This window comes from Schistocerca piceifrons, chromosome 5 (genome assembly GCF_021461385.2).
Source record: "Schistocerca piceifrons isolate TAMUIC-IGC-003096 chromosome 5, iqSchPice1.1, whole genome shotgun sequence".
NCBI classification, from domain to species: Eukaryota; Metazoa; Arthropoda; class Insecta; order Orthoptera; family Acrididae; genus Schistocerca; species Schistocerca piceifrons.
The window spans coordinates 701,625,770-701,647,145 of NC_060142.1; the positions used below are offsets into that span (position 1 = coordinate 701,625,770).

General features: G+C 43.4%; 1 protein-coding gene across 1 annotated transcript in view; it reads right to left on the reverse strand.

The window, feature by feature from the left end:
• Positions 1-21,376, reverse strand: part of LOC124799210 (tensin-1) — a 524,781-nt gene that overhangs the window by 384,910 nt on the left and 118,495 nt on the right. Inside the window, exon 4 of the mRNA XM_047262746.1 lies at positions 16,074-16,206. Coding sequence (XP_047118702.1) covers positions 16,074-16,206 — 133 coding nt within the window. The remainder of the gene's footprint in view (positions 1-16,073; positions 16,207-21,376) is intronic.

A 21,376-nucleotide genomic window follows, 5' to 3' on the forward strand; every position in this document is an offset into this window, starting at 1 on the left:
TGTGATGGACGATCTAGGGCTTAGAAAGCCTGCAGTGTACAAGATACCGTGTCAGTGTGGCTGCTACTACGTCGGCCAAACAGTAGGCACTGTGGAGCAACGCCGGACGGAACACGAGAGGTGCTTACGCCTACGCTATCCAGAAAAATCAGCCTTGGCAGAACACGCCTTGGATAATGGACATCGAATTCTATTCGACGAAACATCTGTCGTTATGAAGACGAAGGGATTTTGGGATAGCGTCATAAAAGAAGATGCTGAAATAAAAACCTCTCAAAACATCATCAACAAGGACGTCGGTTTGCAGCTCAGCACAGCCTGAGATCCGGCTATCGCGCTGTTATAACGGGCGCGACAGACGAGGGATGAAAACATTACCATATATGGCGAGGAAGAGAGCACCAGTGACGTCACAGCCAGCAGTGCGGCCATATAACAACGCGGCCACGGCGACACAGCAGTCAGTCTTACCCCTTGACAATGACCGGGGAGAGCTCGGTCGAAAGCTAGTTGGATTTTATCCAGCTGACGCGGCTGGAAGCCCGAGTAAATTTTATTATGGAAAAAAAATCTCTCAAAATTTGTTGTTGCAACAGTGCATATGGAGTACATGAAATGGTTACGTTTACAGATGAATATCACAAGCGGTTATGAGGTGCCAGGCATCGACCCATGCTGAAACAACCAAATTAGTACATGGTGTAACCTCCCGGGGCAGCAAAGCAGGCATGCAGATAGCGAATACTGTGCAGAGATGATACTGTATACCACGCTTGCTGGGCCTGTTCAAGTAGTTCAGCAAGAGGAGCTGGTTGGCGAGTCACAGGGATCACACGTACTCGATTGGAGGCAAATCCGGAGGTTGTGCTGGCCAGAGAAGTTTCTGCGCGTCTTGCAGAGCACGCTGAGTTTCACGGGCAGTGTGTGGGCGAACATTATCCTGTTGGAACAACACAGCACCTTCCTGTTGCAACAACGGCAAAAGAACATTCTGCACGTTCCGAACGCTGGTTAGTGTAGTATCCAGATACACCAAAGGTGAACGAGAGTTGTAGCTTATCGTTCCTGAGACCATAAGGCCTGGGGTAGGGACAGTCTGTCACGGACGAATGTACTCTTACTAGACAGCGCCCCCCACGACTACGTCGCACTCGCTAACGACCATGACCTGTGTGCAGGCAGGAACTGCTTTCATGGCTGGAGACCACGGCGCGCCATTCTATCTTCCAAGTGATCCTCTGACGGCGCCAGTCTAGCCGTGGACGTCGATGCTGTGGCGTGTGTGGAAGATGGACTGCAACTGTATGTGCCCATAGTCCTACTGCTAATACCCGGTTCTCAACAATTCGTGTCGACATGTCTGGGCTCACAAGTCTTGTCACGTGTCCTGTGGTAGCTGTACGATCTGCTTCTGCTGCCCTCACAACACGTCGATCCTGGCGGGCGTCTCTGCTACGTTGACGTCCAGAAACTCGCCTACTGGTGTGAGAATGTTCACGTGCTCACTGATAACAGAGTCACTGCACAACTGCCGCAGCACGTGCAACTTGTACAGCAGTTGTCCTAAAAGACCATCCTGCCCCTCGGAATGTCACAATGTGACCCCTTTCAGACTCTCTCAGTTAGCTGTTAGAAGCACGAGTCCGTCTCCGTCACGTGGTTGCTTGCTTGTCTCACACGTCTGCATCACACTGAGCCTGCTCGCTGGGAGGAATCCCTATTAAAGGTTAGACTCAGATGGTACTCTGGTAGCTATTCCACTAATCTATCTGTTGGGGACGACTTTGAAACTACACTCCTGGAAATTGAAATAAGAACACCGTGAATTCATTGTCCCAGGAAGGGGAAACTTTATTGACACATTCCTGGGGTCAGATACATCACATGATCACACTGACAGAACCACGGGCACATAGACACAGGCAACAGAGCATGCACAATGTCGGCACTAGTACAGTGTATATTCACCTTTCGCAGCAATGCAGGCTGCTATTCTCCCATGGACACGATCGTAGAGATGCTGGATGTAGTCCTGTGGAACGGCTTGCCGTGCCATTTCCACCTGGCGCCTCAGTTGGACCAGCGTTCGTGCTGGACGTGCAGACCGCGTGAGACGACGCTTCATCCAGTCCCAAACATGCTCAATGGGGGACAGATCCGGAGATCTTGCTGGCCAGGGTAGTTGACTTACACCTTCTAGAACACGTTGGGTGGCACGGGATACATGCGGACGTGCATTGTCCTGTTGGAACAGCAAGTTCCCTTGCCGGTCTAGGAATGGTAGAACGATGGGTTCGATGACGGTTTGGATGTACCGTGCACTATTCAGTGTCCCCTCGACGATCACCAGTGGTGTACGGCCAGTGTAGGAGATCGCTCCCCACACCATGATGCCGGGTGTTGGCCCTGTGTGCCTCGGTCGTATGCAGTCCTGATTGTGGCGCTCACCTGCACGGCGCCAAACACGCATCCGACCATCATTGGCACCAAGGCAGAAGCGACTCTCATCGCTGAAGACGACACGTCTCCATTCGTCCCTCCATTCACGCCTGTCGCGACACCACTGGAGGCGGGCTGCACGATGTTGGGGCGTGAGCGGAAGACGGCCTAACGGTGTGCGGGACCGTAGCCCAGCTTCATGGAGACGGTTGCGAATGGTCCTCGCCGATACCCCAGGAGCAACAGTGTCCCTAATTTGCTGGGAAGTGGCGGTGCGGTCCCCTACGGCACTGCGTAGGATCCTACGGTCTTGGCGTGCATCCGTGCGTCGCTGCGGTCCGGTCCCAGGTCGACGGGCACGTGCACCTTCCGCCGACCACTGGCGACAACATCGATGTACTGTGGAGACCTCACGCCCCACGTGTTGAGCAATTCGGCGGTACGTCCACCCGGCCTCCCGTATGCCCACTATACGCCCTCGCTCAAAGTCCGTCAACTGCACATACGGTTCACGACCACGCTGTCGCGGCATGCTACCAGTGTTAAAGACTGCGATGGAGCTCCGTATGCCACGGCAAACTGGCTGACACTGACGGCGGCGGTGCACAAATGCTGCGCAGCTAGCGCCATTCGACGGCCAACACCGCGGTTCCTGGTGTGTCCGCTGTACCGTGCGTGTGATCATAGCTTGTACAGCCCTCTCGCAGTGTCCGGAGCAAGTATGGTGGGTCTGACACACCGGTGTCAATGTGTTCTTTTTTCCATTTCCAGGAGTGTATTATCAGTACATCTACTATCTCCCAGGTGCCACATGCCATTATCGAATTAAAATCGACGTCGTCTTTCCAAGTGTACTAATTTGGCCATTTGGGGAGTAAATGTATTTTTCTGAGATTTCAGTGATACAACTGCATGATTTTAGGCATTTTAAGGCTTCTGTGCATATGTTGCAATAACCTGCATGATAGCACCCTTTACTGATGTTTATTTCTTATTATTTACGCCAAAAGTGCAGAACATGAGTACTTAAGCGAATTTTTTTACGCAGGCCGGGGTGGCCGAGCGGTTCTAGGTGCTACAGTCTGGAACCGCGCGACGGCTACGGTCGCAGGTTTGAATCCTGCCTCGGGTTTCGATGTTTCTGATGTCCTTAGGTTAGTTACGTAAAAGTAGTTTTGACTTCTAGGGGACTGATGACCTCAGAAGTTAAGCCCCATAGTGCTCAGAGACGTTTTTGAATTTTTGTACAATCTGAAAATTCTACAGTGAGCTCAAGAGCCTTAGTTCGGCTCGGTAGGTGACTTTAGCAAGTCAACATACTTCGTGCCAATAAATTTAAATAAGAAAAGAGTCCTATCGTTATTAAACGATGTTGCCCCGTACCGGTATGTGATGAAGGGCGGGAAAGCAATTAAAATACATGATGTATCAAAAAGAATCGTTCGATTTGGAACGATGGCCTGTGTGGCCGAGCGGTTCTATGCGCTTCAGTCTGGAACCGCGTGACCGCTACGGTCGCAGGTTCGAATCCTGCCTCGGGCATGGATGTGTGGGATTCTTTAGGTTAGTTAGGTTTGTGTGTGTGTGTGTGTGTGTGTGTGTGTGTGTGTGTGTCTGCGTGTGAAAACTTATGGTACTTAACTGCTAAGGTCATCACTCCCTAAGCTTACACACTACTTAACCTAAATTATCCTAAGGACAAACACACACACCCATGCCCGAGGGAGGACTCGAACCTCCGCCGGGACCAGCCGCACAGTCCATGACTGCAGCGTTAGTTAGGTTTAAGTAGTTCTAAGTTCTAGGGGACTGGTGACCTCCGATGCTAAGTCCCATAGTGCTCAGCGCCATTTGAACCATTTTTCGATCAGGAACGTCTATATTTCTGAAACTAATAAACATATGGAATGAATTTTGTTTCTTCATGAACGGGAAACTCAAAAAGGTTTTTATCATACTTTTCATAGTGTTCAATATGCCCCCTTTGAGATGCACAGCATATTCAAATTGTTACCACAGTACAGCGAGCACGTCTTGCGTTACACCTTCCACAGCTGCTGATACGCGATGTCTCAGTTCATTCACTGTTCTTGGTAACGGACGCACATAAACAAGAGTCTTTTACAATATAAACCTCCGCAAGAAATAATCACATAGTCAGACCCGCTGACCATGGAGGCCAGTAATGTAAGGCTGAATCATTTGGTCCAGGGTGACCGACCCATCGTTTAGTAATCTTTGATTTAAAAATTCCCGCAATTCCAGATGCCAGTGTGCTACCTAGCGGGAAACACGTAAAACTCGAGAGTTTGCTGTTTGCAACAATACGTTGTTCACACACATATCTCAAATAACATAACAGTTGTGATTTTTTTAAAAATCGGATGATTCTTTTTGACACACCCTGTATTTTACCGTAATCTAAAGCACATTACATGTTTAGCCCATGCGCTACATCGTATCGCTCAAATAGTGTGTCTAAAAGATAACAATGTGAATAAGCCGATATCCTCCAGGGCGAAGGAAAATAGGCCCACAAAAAGTATGTAGGTTTGGTAATAATTCTGACAGCATTAGTTACGTCGTACGATGGCTTTTCTTTCCTAGTGAAGCTATTCTTGCAAGCACCTGTCTACGATGCCGCATTTAGAGATATACGGCCAGATTTACCTTTGCTGCCACAACCTATTTTAACCAGATGTGAGATACATGGATAAAAGCTGCTATCTTTTACTGTAATAGTTCTCACGAAATTATCTCGGTAAGAGGACCGTAAATTCGCGGAAATTTATTGAAGTAGACATCTCTTTGCTTCATTCTATTGAAAAGCCTTACGTTTCCGTACTCTAATCGTTTTCTTTCCCCGTTTTGGGTCGGATCAGATACTGGTTCGACATTTGTGAAGGCGACAAAAAATATTTTGTGGTGAAAACGTAAAAGACTTCCAATTTGATCTGACGTTGGCCAAAATTTCTTCATTTACGGATGCACCAGCACTTCTTGTGACCTAGAAAGGTCATTTCCTATGCACAGAAATGTTCTGTCTGATAAACGCATGAACCTAAGTGAAGACAATTTATAGAAAGTGGTTGTTGCGTACTACTTTAGAAGTAAATAGTAATAAAAATATAGCTGTTTTGCTGCCTCATTGTGCATGTTCAGTGCCATGATACTGTATGGAAATATGCATGTTTTACATTCTGATAGTGCTTGAAAATCCGGGCTCTAGTTATTACCAGAAGTATCACATATTTAAATAGTAACTAGAAATCAATTAATTCTCCCTTGTCCTTCCTCACTGTCGATTTCCGGCGAAATGTCCAGCATCAGGTACCTAGTGGCACGTTTCTGGTCTCAAAACGTCTGATTTCTTCAATTTGTTTCCTTGTTTCGTATGTGTGTGTAGAAAATGAGCACTTAAGTAAGGAATTAATTCACAATATTCAATCTATAAGTTGTACACCTGACACTAGGCTGGTGTCCTTTGACATCGTCAGCCTTTACACAAATGTTCCGGTTGATGAAACCATAGACCTTGTAAAAGAGAATCTTCTTAAACACAAAAAATTAAGTGAAACTCAGATTGCCGAACTCATTGGTTTGCTCAAGGTCATTTTAAAATACAATTACTTCACATTTAACGGGAAAATGTATGTACAACCAGATGGTCTAGCTATGGGTAGCCCCCTCGCCGGTATTCTAGCAGAGGTTTTCATTAACGCCCTAGAAACAACGTTCTTCAATTCAAGTTCAGAATTATGCCACAAGATCCGCTATTATGCACGGTATGTTGATGACATTTTCATTGCTTTTGATGGCATTGATCATGAGCTAGAGCATCTCTTTAACACTTTCAACGGTTTGCATGAAAAAATTTCCTTCACAAAAGAACTTCAAAATGATAAACGTGAACTTAATTTTCTCGATTTAACAATTTCTATAGAAGATAATTCCTTCCGTTTTAATATCTTCCGCAAGGAAACATATTCTGATAATGTCATTCCTGCTGACTCAACCCATCCAAAAGCTCATAAATTGGCATTTTTTCATTCCGCCATTCACCGAATGGTAACCACTCCTTTATCACCTGCGGATCAAAAAAAGGAATTGAATGTCATCAAAGCGATTGCGGTTAATAATGGGTATAACCAGAATATGATCGATTACCTGCTCAATAAGAAAATCTCCCAAAAATGTTCGACTTTGAGAAATATTCTCCCCACGGATACCACAGAAACTAAAAAATTTATTTCCATCCCTTTCCTGGGTAACTTATCGTATAGGATTAAACGTCTTCTGAATAAAAAATATAACTGTAACGTCTCCTTTTCTACAGATAACAGTTTAAAAAGAAATCTTGTACAGTCAGTAGAGATTGCCAGCGATTGGTTTTCTAATTCAGGTATTTACAAGCTAACCTGTAATAACTGCCCCTCTTATTATATTGGTCAAACCGGCAGAGCTGTGAAAACACGATATAAAGAACATCTGTTAGGTAAAAAAGGAACGAATATTCGCAACTCTACCTTTGCTGAACACCTCTTGTTAACTGGCCATACGCCTAAACAGTTACAAGACACGGTTATCCTACATAGACAGGTCAAAGGACGGAGACTAGATCTGTGGGAAGAGCTATTTATTTTTAAACATCTAGAGCTCAAAGACGGCAATATTCTGAATGATCAGTTGAACCTTGCCTGTAAACAATTTTTCGAAGGCTTTAAACCCATACTGTGTAATATATAACATTATTGTTAGTAACCTCAGTAATCTATTTCCTCAGGAAGCTATAATGCACTTTCAAATCCTCCAGTTTACTATCGTTTATATAATGTGTTCTTTTCACGATATATGGCTGCCACTACAGCGGCCCTCATGTAATTTTCTCTTATTCTACATTACGTAGTAACTGGATTGTAGACCAGCTCTCGTAATTTTCTTAAAAGCCATTACTGATTGTTCTTGATGGTTTGACTTATATACGTTCTATGGGCTTCACTAATATGGTAATATAACTTTATAATTTGGCTATATAGACCACTGCATGTAACTCACGGCGGAAGCGCCACCTGTCTTTTTGATGTATGTATCTACGTTATTGTTCCTATACCTCCCACAATGTCATAACGGGAGTGTCAAATGCTTGCCAATTTGTCTATTATCATTCTATTTAAGAACGCATTTAAAATTGATGTTTCAAATGTTACTTCAGTACGCCTATCGGCACATAGTCCGCGACATGAGCGCCACCTGCCCTGGCCGCTGTGCTACTACGCTGGCCGATTTTACTCAGTCGCTTAGGCGCTCTGCAACTTCTATGTACCTATTTTATTTGTTTGACAAACCCTGGTGTCAGGGCTATATTTTATATGATTAATGTAACTATGCAGATGTTTGCCTAAACGATAAGGACATATCACTTCATGTTGTTATAATATTGTAAGTACCAAGAATCTTTCTCACATCTTGTAATACAATATTTTCCTAATATATGGTAAACTTTATTCTTGACTCATGTTTCATACCTTAATATATATTACGATGTTCATTGTTCCCAGGTGTCTTCTGAAGAAGATAGATTTATATCTATTGAAACCTAGGTAAAGATTACTTTATCCTTTGCAATTGGTCGGCTGTTCTTAGTCTGATTTACTAGCCAAAAACGTTTAGGGCTTATATTTATACAGAATATTGGAAGAATTGGCAAAGGATCTATTCACTTCAACAGACTATTGCAGTTGCATACAAACAGGAAATGAGAACTCTAAAATGGTTCAAATGGCTCTGAGCACTATGGGACTTAACATCTGAGGTCATAAGTCCCCTAGAACTTAGAACTACTTCAACCTAACTAACCTAAGGACATCACACACATCCATGCCCGAGGCAGGATTCGAACCTGCGACCGTAGCAGTCGCGCGGTTCCGGACTGAAGCGCCTAGAACCGCAGGGCAAATGGTAAGTCTGACTGGTTGCAAACACCTTAAGGATTTGGACAGGGCAGTGCCCTTTCCCCATTACTTTTTATCATTGTCATGGGTGGAAATTAAGCAGAACAACAATAAGAACATCAATGCATCTGCACTTGCAGGTGATATAGTAATTTGAAGTAATGAAGACAAACAGTTAAGGAGAGACTGGTCATGTAGGATGGCCAACCAAATGTTCACAAACTAACAATAAAGAAGTCAAAAACGGTTGCAATGTCTATCAACAGGCAGAAAGAACAAGAAAGGAAACCTGCACAACAACTACACACGTCTAAAAGAAACTGCAGGCTGTAGAAATTAAATTCCTATAAATAATAGTCGACAAAACTGGTAAGGATCGATTAAGGCATGAAAATACTAAAGGAAGAAGCTGGAGTGCATATATCCTTGAAAGAAAAAATAACTAGAGCCTGTTTGACATGGAATGACCATGTCAAAAGAATGGATGAGGGACCGATAGCAAAACAACAGCTACGCACGGATATGAATGGTAGAAGACCAGTGGGAAAACCAGGGAAGAGATGGTTGGATCAATTGAAGGAGGATAGTGGAACAAGAGGAGTCAACTGGATACAATCATAAGAGGAGTGGCACACGCACAGAAAAATGTGGAGAGCGCTAGTAAACCACATCTGGGCAACTGGAGTGGAAAAACAATGATGAGTGGACAGAACAGATGACATCTCGCTACAAGTAAACTTTGAAATGTGTAAGTGACCGAAACAGGTGACGCTGATAACATAATTTATGAAAATAACGAGAAATTAAGCGACCAGTAGCGATTCTTTAAGGTACCTCCCTTAGCTGTTATGGTTCACGAACGATGTCATGATTGTGACAGATGAGAAACGGGAATGTAAATTACGGTGGTGGTGATTTTGGTTTGTGGGGTGTTCAACGGCGTGGTTGTCAGCTCCCTTACAAATTCCCAATCTTTACACAGACCAGTGTTGCCATTTTCCCGAATGATGATGAAATGATGAGGACAACACAGACACAAGGTCCCCGTACGGAGAAAAATCCCCGACACGGCGGGGAATCGAACCCGGGATTTCAAGATCCAGAGGCAGCAGAGCTAACCACTAAGGCACGAGCTGCGGACTGGACATTATGGGACTCTTTAATTAAAGTAGTTCATAGTCAACCGTAGAAGAAAAACTGTGGGATTCTGAATTTGAGACTATGGTTATGAAAGACCATCATTTGAAGACACTGATAAAGGCTCATTGACCTGTGTGTGCTGCACTTGTAAATTTTACTGCCGATGACTGACAGGATGTGTTTGTTCAAAGATAGTCACTGCAACAGGGAGCAGTAAAAAAAGAACTGACTCGCAGATCTGACTAGACTACAGTTATGCTAATAGCTAACCTGCGAGGTGTTTTTGCAGTCGTCTATAGGTCGACGAAATACAATTTGTGTTTGGGGGAATAACGGTGTGGATCGCTTAATCAATACAAGTAACTCCGTCCTCTACGGCTTTCAGAGGCGACATATAAGTGCTGCTTGTTAGACACCAGATCAACACTGAAGCGCAGAATTCGAAGTTCGTACAATTACTTTCTTAAAAACAGACGAAAAAATTCAGTCGTGTTATACATGTACTTTTAAATAACAAGCTCTTCGAGATGTTTAACATTTCGCGACGCAGCGTCGCAAACAGCTGCTAAATACCTACGTTTGTGTTACGTCAGGAAGAGTAGTGAGAAATGAACATTTTGATTTCTAACTAAGGTATCGCATAACATCATTGCTGTCAAACTGGTATAATCCATTTACCTTTTAGAAGAACACTTTGAATGCGTTGAATGACACAAAAAGATCTACGACGTAAGGTTGTTTGTTTTAATACCTTTGTCGCTCTTTGGTTAAATGATGATTCTTACGTATCGAGGCTTAAAACAACCTCCCCATGCCCCACACCCTCCTCACCTCTCACACAAAATCCAGTGAATAAAGTGCAGTTATTTTTATGTAGTAGGGCACTGCGATTAAAGCGTTACGTGTCAAAACTAGTAAAAAATATATTCATGTCTATCCAGACAAGGAGTTCAGTGACAAATACGTAACCTCTCAGAGTTCGATTGGAGCTAGACATTTTTTTATCACATGTAAATGTGTAGATGTAATCTACAGAACATGTTAAAAACTGCTTAAATCTGATTCTCCAACTACTGAAAGTCTGCCTTTCGTTGGACACGTTGCAGTGTACTAAGGCATCGCATTAAACGAAAAATGATTTTAGGTAATACGCGAAGCGGGACCAACAACACTTCACAGTCTGGATGGAATCTAACACAGCATAACTACCAGCATTTGAATAAATCGCCTGGATCGCCTGTTGAACTACTGTGCGTAAACTGCAAACGACAACTCGACTGTATACCGGCAAAGACATCATTTATGTGTATAATTTCAACACTGTCACTTCAGATTTGTGTACGCCGTTTGTAGCGTTACAGTATGCAACCGCATTACCATACAATAACAAAATAACACACAATTAACACATCACGCCTTTGCACCACATTAAACTACAGTTACAATATTCTTAGAAATGGTTCAGATGGCTCTGAGCACTACGGGACTTAACTTCTGAGGTCATCAGTCCCCTAGACTTAGAACTACTTAAACCTAACTAACCTAAGGACACGACACACACCCATGCCCGAGGCAGGATTCGAACATGCGACCGTAGCAGCAGCGCGGTTCCAGACTGTAGTGCCTACAACGTTTCGGCCACCCCGGCCGGCTTCTTAGAAATGCCTACTTATCATAACGCAGCACAAAACAATTACTAGTTTTGTAAGTAAACATAAGAAATAATTTAATGAAAAAACGAAAACGTTATTCTTAGTTTTAATGATTTTAACTTTTAAGGAGTTGTTAAAAACTAGTTGCCATTTGCTTGAAAGCACACGCTGCATGGTCTAATCATCATTGCAAACACATTTCCAAAAATCTTGTAGATGGAAAATATGTCGATCTTGAGGGCCAGAAAAATATAATGCATTATGGGCTGTGTATTGTGAGTGAAAAGGTTCCAAGATGTGCTTCGCTCGTAGCGTAAACGTAAACATTGGCATAAATGTTCACTTGCACTCCATTTTGTGGATTTTAACAAATGACAGGAATCAAACGAATGCTACATATGTAGACATGCCAAGCTGGACAAGGTGCATTTTAGCTGTGTATGTTTTTACCTGTGAGAAACCTGTTTGTAACTTAATTTTTGACCAATCTGTTTGGAGTGTGCAATATACTCCCCGCTGGAATATTAACATGGCATGAGTAATGAACGCGCAATGGAACGTGACATAAAGCCAAAAAAATTCTTAATGATCTGAAGAAAACGGCGAGGAGAAAACAGTTTCGAACGCGATATTGGCTATAAAGATTTCTTTAAGGTACATACATATCGCTCATTCTCATTTGTCATTATGAGAAACTTCATTCATATTATATTGTTGCCTCAACACTTAGTGCTGTGCTTTGAAGATGCTTGAAAACATAAATTGTGCTTTAGTTGTGAACTAAAACCAGCACTTTGTCAACTATTGTATTACTTATTTATTTAGCGACATGTTTCGAGGTAATACCTCATCTTCAGGCTAAATGGCATTACAAAAGCAACATTAAAATAAGGGCATTCTGATGTTCCGTAGTCTTTTTGTAAATGCTGTGGTCATCTTTTTTTCTTCTGACGTGGCAGTCTCGTAGTGATGCGCTGGGGTGCCTCAATTTCCGTGGCTCTACTGGTCACTGTGCACAAATTGTCACTAACACAGCAGTAACTTGGAAACACGATCACAAACAGTTCTGTAGTGCAGTGGACGAGATGGCGGTCGAAATACGGCTGGTTTCACTTGACTATCGATTTGTGGATCTATGTGGTTTCAGATGTTTACATGTCTTCTGCACGGCTTGTCATTGCATTACATATGTAGGTTGTAGAATACATTACAAATTGAGCATCTGTTACAATATTATTGAACACATCATGATATAAACTAATTTATGTAATACGATAACAAGAGGCCGGCCGAAGTGGCCGTGCGGTTAAAGGCGCTGCAGTCTGGAACCGCAAGACCGCTACGGTCGCAGGTTCGAATCCTGCCTCGGGCATGGATGTGTGTGATGTCCTTAGGTTAGTTAGGTTTAACTAGTTCTAAGTTCTAGGGGACTAATGACCTCAGCAGTTGAGTCCCATAGTGCTCAGAGCCAGCCACGATAACAAGACGTGCAGAAGACATGTAAACAACTGACACCACATAGATCCACGAATCGATAGTCAAATCGAAACCGCCATCTTGTCCACTGCACTACAGAACTGTTTGTGATCGTGTTTCCAAGTTACTGCTATGTTAGTGACAATTTGTGAACAGTGAGCAGGAGAGCCACGGAAACGGAGGCACCCCAGCGCATCACTACGAGACTGCCACGCCAGAAGAAAAAAAGACGACCACAGCATTTACAAAAAGACTATGGAACATCAGAATGCCCTTATTTTAAAGCTGTTTTTGTAATTCCATTTAGCCTGAAGATGAGGTATTACCTCGAAACAGGTCGCTAAATAAATAAGTAATACAATAGTTGACAAAGTTTGTGACTTGTATTGGTAATTTAAAAAAAAACCTTTATATATTTCTTGAGACAGTTACGGTCGAAAAATAGTCAAAATGGCTTCAAATTCTTAAAAACAGCAACAGGTAAAAGCCAAAATGACGTTATTTAAAAAGTAGAAGAGTGCTTCCGTGTCCGGTGGGGGTCACGCTTCATACTGAAGTTGACGATGGACATCAATTCCACTCAATCATTTAATATCCTTTATGTGATGAGCATTTCCTCAAATTTGATAAATGTCGGACTTGTGCTTCATGGAACGCCACTTTGCATTTCCGTCAGTGTGTTACGGTACAATTTACCTATATTCAATCAGTGAGCTTTGTCTCTAAGTTTACAAACAAAGAGATAGAAGAAGTATACAGTGTTAAATTCTTGGGGTTACAGCTTGATAATGAATTCATCTGGGAAAAGCACACCACAGAATTGCTGAAGCGTCTTAACAAATGTCTATTTGCAATGCGAATTGTGTCAGACATAGGGGATATAAAAATGAAAAAGCTGGCATACTATGCTTACTTTCATTCCATAATGTCATATGGGATTATTTTTTGGGGTAATTCATCAAGCCAAGCTAAAGTTTTCCGGGCACAAAAACGTGCAGTAAGAATTATATGTGTTGTGAACTGAAGAACATCCTGCAGAAGCCTGTTTAGGGTACTAGGGATACTAACTACTGATTCCCAATATATTTATTCCTTAATGAAATTTATCATTAAAAATATATCACTTTTTCAAACCAACAGCTCAATTCATGGAATAAATACTAGAAATAAGAATAATCTTCACAAGGGTTTAAAGTCACTTACTCTTGTACAAAAAGGTGTGCATTATTCAGGAACACCCATTTTCTATAACTTGCCAGCAGCCATAAAAAGTTTAACTACCAATGAAATTCTGTTTAAGAGAAGCCTAAAGGACTTATTGATGGCCAATTCCTTCTACTCCATTGATGAATTTCTCAGTAGAACCAACTGATTTGTGTGTGTGTGTGTATATATATACAGGGTGTTACAAAAAGGTACGGCCAAACTTTCAGGAAACATTCCTCACACACAAAGAAAAGATGTTATGTGGACATGTGTCCGGAAACGCTTAATTTCCATGTTAGAGCTCATTTTAGTTTCGTCAGTATGTACTGCACTTCCTCGACTCACCGCCAGTTGGCCCAATTGAAGGAAGGTAATGTTGACTTCGGTGATTGTGTTGACATGCTACTCATTGCTCTACAGAACTAGCATCAAGCACATCAGTACGTAGCATCAACAGGTTAGTGTTCATCACGAACGTGGTTTTGCAGTCAGTGCAATGTTTACAAATGCGGAGTTGGCAGAGGCCCATCTGATGTATGGATTAGCACGGGGCAATAGCCGTGGCGCGGTACGTTTGTATCCAGACAGATTTCCAGAACGAAGGTGTCCCGACAGGAAGACGTTCGAAGCAATTGATCGGCGCCTTAGGGAGCACGGAACATTCCAGCCTATGACTCGCGACTGGGAACGACCTAGAACGACGAGGACACCTGCAACGGACGAGGCAATTCTTCGTGCAGTTGACGATAACCCTAATGTCAGCGACAGAGAAGTTGCTGCTGTACAAGGTAACGTTGACCACGTCACTATGGAGAGTGCTACGGGAGAACCAGTTGTTTCCGTACCATGTACAGCGTGTGCAGGCACTATCAGCAGCTGATTGGCCTCCACGGGTACACTTCTGCGAATGGTACATCCAACAATGTGTCAATGCTCACTTCAGTGCAAATGTTCTCTTTACGGATGAGGCTTCATTCCAACGTGATCAAATTGTAAATTTTCACAATCAACATGTGTGGGCTGACGAGAAACCGCACGCAATTGTGCAATCACGTCATCAACACAGATTTTCTGTGAACTTTTGCGCAGGCATTGTTGGTGATGTCTTGATTGGGCCCCATGTTCTTCCACGTACGCTCAATGGAGCACGTTATCATGATTTCATACGGGATACTCCACCTGTGCTGCTAGAACATGTGCCTTTACAAGTACGACACAACATGTGGTTCATGCACGATGGAGCTCCTGCACATTTCAGTCGAAGTGTTCGTACGCTTCTCAACAACAGATTCGGTGACCGATGGATTGGTAGAGGCGGACCAATTCCATGGCCTCCACGCTCTCCTGACCTCAACCCTCTTGACTTTCATTTATGGGGGCATTTGAAAGCTCTTGTCTACGCAACCCCGGTACCAAATGTAGAGACTCTTCGTGCTCGTATTGTGGACGGCTGTGACACAATACGCCATTCTCCAGGTCTGCATCAGCGCATCAGGGATTCCATGTGACGGAGGGTGGATGCATGTATCCTCGCTAACGGAGGACATTTTGAACATTTCCTGTAACAAAGTGTTTGAAGTCACGCCGGTACTTTCTGTTGTTGTGTGTTTCCATTCCATGATTAATGTGATTTGAAGAGAAGTAATAAAATGAGCTCTAACATGGAAGGTAAGCGTTTCCGGACACATGTCCACATAACATATTTTCTTTCTTTGTGTGTGAGGAATGTTTCCTGAAAGTTTGGCCGTGCCTTTTTGTAACACCCTGTATATAAGTACAATATAACTTCTGCACAATTTCAGTGCAGTAATGTGTTCATTGTAAATAAGTGTGTGTGTGTGTGTGTTTAAGTACAATCTAACTTGTGCACGATTTCAATGCAGTAATGTGTTCATTGTAAATAAGTACTATAGTAGTTGTATTATACGTTTATTACCTTATAAATGAGTAAAAAATACTTTTTTATTTTAAATTCAGTGCATTAGTATTTGTAAACTGATTCTTTCATATAGTGTTCATTCAAAAATGACGATCATTCCACTTGGGACCTGTGGAATGGTACATTAGCTTATTTGTTTGAGTTGTAAATATTTGACTTGTACTGTTGTTTTTCTGACTTGTTCTACATCCTGGAGGACCTCCTCACTACGGATCAATTGGAATGAGAGTAACTCTAGCCCAGTCTAATCTAGATAGCCGAGGTACTGACCTTGAGGAATGCCCTGCATCCGCCGTCGGGCAGGAAGGAGGGCGCGCCCAGCACGGTCACGTGCGTCAGGTAGAGCGGCGCCGCGTTGATCCTGATGCTGGCAGACAGCAGCCCCGAGAAGTACTCCACGTACCTGCGGACACACGCCACGCCGACTCGTGTTAGCACAGCGGCAGACCGTGGACTGGCATAATCACGCCGCATCAGTGACTATTTTCCTCGTACACCGTTCAGCTTGAGTGTAAGCCTTACAGTTCTCCATTTACACTACTGGCCATTAAAATTGCTACACCTAGAAGAAATGCAGATGATAAACGGGTATTCATTGGACAAATATATTATACTAGCACTGACATGTGATCACATTTTCACGCAATTTGGGTGCATAGATCCTGCGAAATCAGTACCCAGAACAACCACCTCTGGCCGTAATAACGGCCTTGATACGCCTGGGCATTGATTCAAACAGAGCTTGGATGGCGTGTACAGGTACAGCTGCCCATGCACCTTCAACACGATATCACAGTTCATCAAGAGTAATGACTGGTGTATTGTGAAGAGCCAGCTGCTCGGCCACCATTGACCGGACGTTTTCAATTGGTGAGAGATCTGGAGAATGTGCTGGCCAGGGCAGCAGTAGAACATTTTCTGTATCCAGAAAGGCCCGTACAGGACCTACAACATGCGGTCGTGCATTATCATGCTGAAATGTAGGGTTTCGCAGGGATCGAATGAAGGATAGAGTCACGGGTGGTAACACGTCTGAAATGTAACGTCCACTGTTCAACGTGCCGTCAATGCGAACAAGAGGTGACCGAGACGTGTAACCAATGGCACCCCATACCATCACGCCGGGTGATACGCCAGTATGTCGATGAGTGATACGAGGCCGTTGGGATCCAGCACGGCGTTCCGTATTACCCTCTTGAACCCACTGATTCCATATTCTGCTAACGGTCATTGGATCTCGACCAACGCGAGCAGCAATGTCGCGACACGATAAACCGCAATTGCGATAGGCTAAAATCCGACCTTTATCAAAGTCGGAAACGTGATGGTACTTATTTCTCCTCCTTACACGGGGCATCACAACAACGTTTCACCAGGCAACGCCGGTCAACTGCTGTTTGTGTATGAGAAATCGGTTGGAAACTGTCCTCATGTCAGCACGTTGTAGGTGTCGCCACCGGCGCCAACCTTGTGTGAATGCTCTGAAAAGCTAATCGTTTGCATATCACAGCATCTTATTCCTGTCGGTTAAATTTCGCATCTGTAGCACGTCATCTTCGTGGTGTAGCAATTTTAATGGCCAGCAGTGTATTTGTTTGGGTGCCTGACGATATGCTGTCTCGCTTCTGTCTCGGAGATGACTGTCGCATGCTTGATCTTTGACTGCTAGAAATAGTTGTCCGGCACTGTAAGAGGGTCAGTTGTAAAGTTCCTCTTGGTAGTGTCCTATCCACAACTGTTGTATGTGTTATCCATGATTGTTAACATTCGTATTTGATAGCGTCTGTAGAAGGAAGACCTGGGAAGCAGAAGAAAGGAAGGGAGTGGGAGAAGAGACAACAACCCTAGTGGGGGAGATGTAGTGTGGAAGACTGAGTTGTGTGAAAGTGGGAAATGGAGGGACGGATTGGTCACAGCGAACAACTGAGGTGAAACAGGGCAGTGCTTGGTCACCTCTCCTTTTCTTTGTGGTCTTGAATGAGATAATTTTCGTTGATCCATTATGGACCATGGGACAACGGCTGGCATGTAATTCTTGATGCAATAATTTACCAAATGCCGTATGTATTGTACAAATTTATTTTATGAACTTTTAATGTGCTAGCAGTTTCGGCATTACATTGATGCCATCTTCAGGCCCCTGTACAATGGGTAGAACAAATGTACTATTATAAAAAATTGCCCTAATGTTGCATATAGTTTTAATCATATACAATGTTTTTTGAGCCACTTACGTTGTTAACATGATACCTGTCAATTTTTAACGTATGTTCTATATTTTTTATAATAGTAAATTTGTTCTACCCATTGTACAGGGGACTGAAGATGGCATCAATGTAATGCCGAAACTGGTAGCACATACAGGGTGTTTCAAAAATGACCGGTATATTTGAAACGGCAATAAAAACTAAACGAGCAGCGATAGAAATACACCGTTTGTTGCAATATGCTTGGGACAACAGTACATTTTCAGGCGGACAAACTTTCGAAATTACAGTAGTTACAATTTTCAACAACAGATGGCGCTGCAAGTGACGTGAAAGATATAGAAGACAACGCAGTCTGTGGGTGCGCCATTCTGTACGTCGTCTTTCTGCTGTAAGCGTGTGCTGTTCACAACGTGCAAGTGTGCTGTAGACAACATGGTTTATTCCTTAGAACAGAGGATTTTTCTGGTGTTGGAATTCCACCGCCTAGAACACAGTGTTGTTGCAACAAGACGAAGTTTTCAACGGAGGTTTAATGTAACCAAAGGACCGAAAAGCGATACAATAAAGGATCTCTTTGAAAAATTTCAACGGACTGGGAACGTGACGGATGAACGTGCTGGGAAGGTAGGGCGACCGCATACGGCAACCACAGAGGGCAACGCGCAGCTAGTGCAGCAGGTGATCCAACAGCGGCCTCGGGTTTCCCTTCGCCGTGTTGCAGCTGCGGTCCAAATGACGCCAACGTCCACGTATCGTCTCATGCGCCAGAGTTTACACCTCTATCCATACAAAATTCAAACGCGGCAACCCCTCAGCGCCGCTACCATTGCTGCACGAGAGACATTCGCTAACGATATAGTGCACAGGATTGATGACGGCGATATGCATGTAGGCAGCATTTGGTTTACTGACGAAACTTATTTTTACCTGGACTGCTTCGTCAATAAACAGAACTGGCGCATATGGGGAACCGAAAAGCCCCATGTTGCAGTCCCATCGTCCCTGCATCCTCAAAAAGTACTGGTCTGGGTCGCCATTTCTTCCAAATGAATCATTGGCCCATTTTTCAGATCCGAAACGATTACTGCATCACGCTATCTGGACATTCTTCGTGAATTTGTGGCGGTACAAACTGCCTTAGACGACACTGCGAACACCTCGTGGTTTATGCAAGATGGTGCCCGGCCACATCGCACGGCCGACGTCTTTAATTTCCTGAATGAATATTTCGATGATCGTGCGATTGCTTTAGGCTATCCGAAGCATACAGGAGGCGGCGTGGATTGGCCTCCCTATTCGCCAGACATGAACCCCTGTGACTTCTTTCTGTGGGGACACTTGAAAGACCAGGTGTACCGCCAGAATCCAGAAACAATTGAACAGCTGAAGCAGTGCATCTCATCTGCATGTGAAGCCATTCCGCCAGACACGTTGTCGAAGGTTTCGGGTAATTTCATTCAGAGACTACGCCATATTATTGCTACGCATGGTGGATATGTGGAAAATATCGTACTATAGAGTTTCCCAGACCGCAGCGCCATCTGTTGTTGAAAATTGTAACTACTGTAATTTCGAAAGTTTGTCTGCCTGAAAATGTACTGTTGTCCCAAGCATATTGCAACAAACGGTGTATTTCTATCGCTGCTCGTTTAGTTTTTATTGCCGTTTCAAATATACCGGTCATTTTTGAAACACCCTTGATAAAATAAATTTCTACAGTACATACGGCTGTTGGTAAATTATTGTATCAAGAAAAAGAAATGAATGAGATAATGACCAAGATGGCAGCAAAAACTGGAGAATACAAGATGAAAGCAGTGGTGTTTTCGGATGACTTGATGACCTGGGGAAACAGGGAGGAGGAGATTCGGGGACGGCTGGGTGTTAGGGACGGAACTGTGAGGCAGAATGGAATTAAATTTAATGCAAACAAATGTGAAATCCTCATTACAACTAGAAAGAAAGATAGACCAACTAGCGGAATAAGGAGTCGAGGTGAACAGTTTGAGAAGCTGGAAGTGTCAAGTACTTGGGAAGTGTGACAAAGAAAAATGGAAGAAATGAGAAAGAGGTCTGTGAAAGTGGCAGAGAGGCAGAAGCATTCCTGCAAAGTGTTAGGAGCCTGGTTTGGAACAAAGATGTATCACAAAAAAGCAAAGAAGTAATACATCGAAGTTACTACATCCCAGCATTGATCTATTCATCTAAAACATAGGTAATGAAGTAAAGAGATATAAGCAGATTACAGGCATGTGAATTGAAGTCCCTCAGAAGCAAGATAGAATCGACAAGGAGAGATAGGATGAGAAATTGAAGGCTACGGTAAATAATGAAAGAGGAACCCTTTCGGATCAGTATGGATGCATTAAGGCTTAGGTGGTATGGGCACTTAAAGATGATGAAAAAACGAGAGGATTCCCAAGAAGATAATGAAATGGAGATGCTAAGCAAACGACGAAGAAGAAGACCAAGGGATACCTGAAAGATGTGGAGAAGTGTGCTGAAAAAAAGTGGCGAGGACCGCACCAGAGTGAACATAGAACGATGGTGGGGAAACAGGAGTAGACGTCGAGGCTTATGTTCCAAACAGACCAAACCTGAGGCTGGAAAGTGTTCATGATGATGATGATGCTGACAATAACAACATCCGCTACTCTAGTATAAATTTCATTTTCCAATAAAAGGGGAGAACACCCTGGTCTCTGGACAACAGACCCATCTCCATGTGCAACTACATTAACGTTCACTGATTTAAGACGTAAATAAAAATATCCATACTATGTCCTCACGTCCTTTCTAGGCGTTATTTGACACACGTTTCTCTTGATGAGACATCCGTATCTGCCGGCCGTGGTGGCCAAGCGGTTAAAGGCGCTACAGTCTGGAACCGCGCGGCCGCTACGGTCGCAGGTTCAAATCCTGCCTCGGGCATGGATGTGTGTGATGTTCTTAGGTTAGTTAGGTTTAAGTAGTTCTAAGTTCTAGGGGACTGATGACCTTAGAAGTTAAGTCCCATAGTGCTCAGAGCCAGCCATCCGTATCTGTTGTATACTTTATTCATGACTGATAACATCCGCTACAGTTGTATACATTTTAAGATGGGACTGTTGTCTTGAAACCTGGTTGTGCTCTCCTTTTATATTATATGTTCGTTTTCTCCTGTACTCTACCACTAAACAAATAAATTTTACCTTCATTGCTAAGTGATTTTTCGTGACATTATCCGGTCTTTTAACAGTATTTATCCCTCACTTTATTGTTTGGCGAAGTTGAAAGGGAAGTCACGGCTGCGGTAACAGAAAGTGCTTTTCCACAATGCCGACTGTCATTTGTATCCATTGTCATAGTCAAATTCGACATATT